Below are 3,608 nucleotides of genomic sequence, written 5' to 3'. Positions count from 1 at the left end.
CTAGGGAAAAAATGAATAGATAAATGAATATATAAAAATAAGGTAAATGAATTGATAACTAGACAAAAAAAGGAATGAAAAAATAATAAATGACGAATATATTAATAACTTTTTAAAAATATTAAAGCAAAAATAAAGATAATCAACAACAACAACCCCCCCCCCAAAAAAAAAACAAATAAAAAAAAACAAAACAACAAACCAACAGCTCTCTTTCATGTGATTTATGCATTTGAAATCTATCAACTCTTGATGAATATCATACATGACAATTGAAATGCTTCTTTTCAATCAATTTCTTTTCGATCCCTCATAGTCAGTGTTTGATTTCAGTATAGTATGACTTCATATTTTACCGAAACCAAAAAAATAAAAGCAGAAACAACTCATTGAAGTCCGAGTCGTATCGTTATTATTTCTTTCTTGGTGAAAGCATTTAAGTCCACAGCTATTGTTAGATAAATGATAGTAGAAATTATTGTTATCATTTACTTTAGAGAAATCATTTTTTCTGTCCACCCCCATAAAAAAATAACCCAACCCGATAGCAATAACAAACACATTTAGTCTACAGTTATTGTCAGATGAATGATGGGGGAAATCATTATTATCTATTCGAAAGAAACTCAGTTTCGCTGTCCACACCCCCCCCCCCCCAACCATACCCCAAAACAGACCCCCTCACCCCCCCCCCCCCCAAAAAAAAAAGTAAAAAAGTAAAAAGAACCCCCAGCAGAACAACAAGTACAGTTAGTTTGCAGTTATTGTTAAATTGATATTGGGAGAAATCATTATTATTTATTTGAAAGAAATGCAGTTTTGATGTCCATTTAATTCCTGGAGAAAAAAACCCAAACAAAAACGACAGCAAGCTCGTTTACAAAGCAGTTACCATTAGATATAATGGACTTAATTGTATTATCATTATTATTTGAAAGAGATTAAATTTCGCGGTGAAGAAAAAGACATTTCCAAAAACAATAACAACAACCTGCGCATATCGTCTAAGTCAGTAGCCATAACGTATTTTAGATTTATATTTATGGACCAGTAAAGATGCCAGTGTACATATCTCCGCTTCGTTTCACCGTTTAACCGTCACCAGGACATAAAATCTAACTTACTCCTCGGTGTTTATGGACTTTACATGCCTTCGTGAGACCCTAAAGAGCTAGTAAAGGTGGCAAGATCAACCCTGTTCGCCCAGGCTGGTCTTAAGATATTAAATGGATTAACACACTTTGGAATGGATCATGTCATCGTTGCCTGATTTTTTTTTCTCTGTCTGTTTCTTTGTATCCCTGTATGATTTTAATCCTTTTCAAAGTGTGATGTCCATCCATCCATCCACCTGGCTTTCATGATGTCCGCTCTCTATAGAATCGGATTGCACACTTACGACCGCTGCCACCACCACCGCCATCTTCCTCTTTCTTCTTCTCCTCCTCCTCCTCCTCCTCCTCCTCCTCCTCCTCCTCCTCCTCATCATCATCATCATCATCATCATCACCATTCTTATCATCACAACACAGAGTATGGCATCAACAAAGCAGATAATAATAAAGCTTTATCACAATCTTAACCCCCCCCCCCTCCAAAAAAAAAAAAACGAACAACAAAAAATAAAAAAAAACAACAAAAAAACAAACAAAAAAAACACACACACAAAACAAAAACAAAAAACAAAAGCAAATAAATAACAAACAAACACATTTATACAATTTTTCGACCCTTTTAAGGGCTATTATTTTGAATATTTTGGTGCAAGTGTCTCAACGTTTGGGATACTGTTGAAGTATTCACACCATTGAGACTCGTGATTACATCTTTCTAGAAAATTTTATACAATTCCTATTTTTTTGCCACAGTAATGTTTACGAGTACATACATAAAGCATTTTTTTTTTAAATTCATATTTTTTTCCATTGTCTTTACACAGGTATGGTTCCAGAACAGAAGAACAAAATGGAGAAAAAAGCATGCAGCTGAAATGGCCAGTGCGAAGAAAAAACAGGAACAAGCCGAGGACATGGAAGGAAATTCAGAGGCCGAGGATGACTGTAGCATGGACGAACATTTGAAATCAAACTGTAATTTTTTGGACGGTGTGGATTTATAGAAGTTTGATCTCAATGGATTCAAAGTGAATATTTGCATAATATAATCAATTATAGAACGTTTATGGCACGGTGAAAGGGACACTTTTGCTATAATGCGCCAATGGACAATTTCAAACGCAGTTTTCAGGAGATATGTCAGCAATGGTTTTGGAATAGATATCTCTCTTACGAAGGAAATAGATGTGAATGGAAACGTGGGAAAATGTGTTAGATGATACAGGTTCCATAAATTGTATGCCTAAAAGGAATGTTTTACTGAATATTCTTATTTTGATGATTTAATATGTCAGTGAAGGACCATAATGCTGTATTTTTATGGCATCCCCAAATCAATGTTTTTCGTTGACAACTTGTGATTTAAAATCGTGGAAAAAATTGAGTTATGCGGTAAAGACTACATTACATTTACATACCATGACGAATCATCGTGTCAATGTAGAGTTGGATAAATGACATATTCTTCTTTTGATACAAAACATGAAGTTACTCTTCAAATCACATTATTTCATATGTGTTGATGAGCCATTCGAGTAATACTACATACGAACAATGATTTTAGAATTATTCTTTTAAATGATGAGTATGGAGGAGATGTGAATTAAAAGTAAGACTAAAATGTTCTAGCCAGTACAATTTATTTTACAAAGTTATATTATGTCAACAGAGATCAGCTTGATGAATGTTAAATACCATAAAGATAATCCGTCAATAAACATCGGAGGCCATAATCTGAAGCAAAACTAAAATATTATTTTCATAATGCCTCGATACAAAAAGACTTCAGTATTTAGTCATTCAAATATTTATAGAAATAATCTAATTTTCATAAATTTCTATGGGTTGAAAAATGACAAAGTGAAAAAGAAATGAGACAATGAAAACTAAAACAGCAGGATTAAGTTGTCCACGTAAGAGAAGCTTAACCAAATATTCTTATGGAAGCAAACGCTCAATTTTTGGATTTTATTTTTGATTGATAGAAATTAATAAAAATAAAATCCCTCCATAGTTTCCCAAAATAACTTGCCATTGATGTCCCTTCTGTATCGGATCGTTATAAAACCGACCTTTTGACACGGCCTCTATACCGCCATATTCTGGGGGTGGGGGGCATTAAAATGTTTTTGGCAGATTAAAATTACCCTCATCCTGTCAAACATTCTCAAACCATGACAATAATAGTGTATCGAGTGACTCCCTGCCTCTGTCTTGTATTTTAATAGAGTGACCTGATCTGATGATGAAAACTAAATTAAAAGTCATTTGTGTGCACTTATTTAGTCAGATATATGTGCATCGATTGAAGAGAATGAACAAACGTTTTCAAACAGATACTATATATATATATATATATATATATATATATATATATATATATATATTATATAATAATAATAATAATAATAATAATAATAATAATAATAATAATAATAATAATAATAATAATAATAATAATAATAATAATAATAATAATAATAATAATAATAA

The 3,608-nt window shown here is 32.3% G+C and overlaps 1 protein-coding gene across 1 annotated transcript in view; it reads left to right on the top strand.

The window, feature by feature from the left end:
* Nucleotides 1–3,139, top strand: part of LOC144965603 (homeobox protein Nkx-6.2-like) — a 37,476-nt gene extending 34,337 nt beyond the window's left edge. The window contains exon 3 of the mRNA XM_078901142.1: nucleotides 1,940–3,139. Within this exon, the coding sequence (XP_078757268.1) occupies nucleotides 1,940–2,119 (180 nt within the window). The 3' untranslated portion in view covers nucleotides 2,120–3,139. The remainder of the gene's footprint in view (nucleotides 1–1,939) is intronic.
* Nucleotides 3,140–3,608: the final 469 nt, after the last annotated feature.

Source organism: Berghia stephanieae, chromosome 2 (assembly GCF_034508935.2).
Source record: "Berghia stephanieae isolate SIO BIC M18660-M18661 chromosome 2, UCSD_Bste_1.3, whole genome shotgun sequence".
Classification (NCBI taxonomy): domain Eukaryota; kingdom Metazoa; phylum Mollusca; class Gastropoda; order Nudibranchia; family Aeolidiidae; genus Berghia; species Berghia stephanieae.
This window is presented reverse-complemented; position numbering and strand designations above follow the sequence as displayed.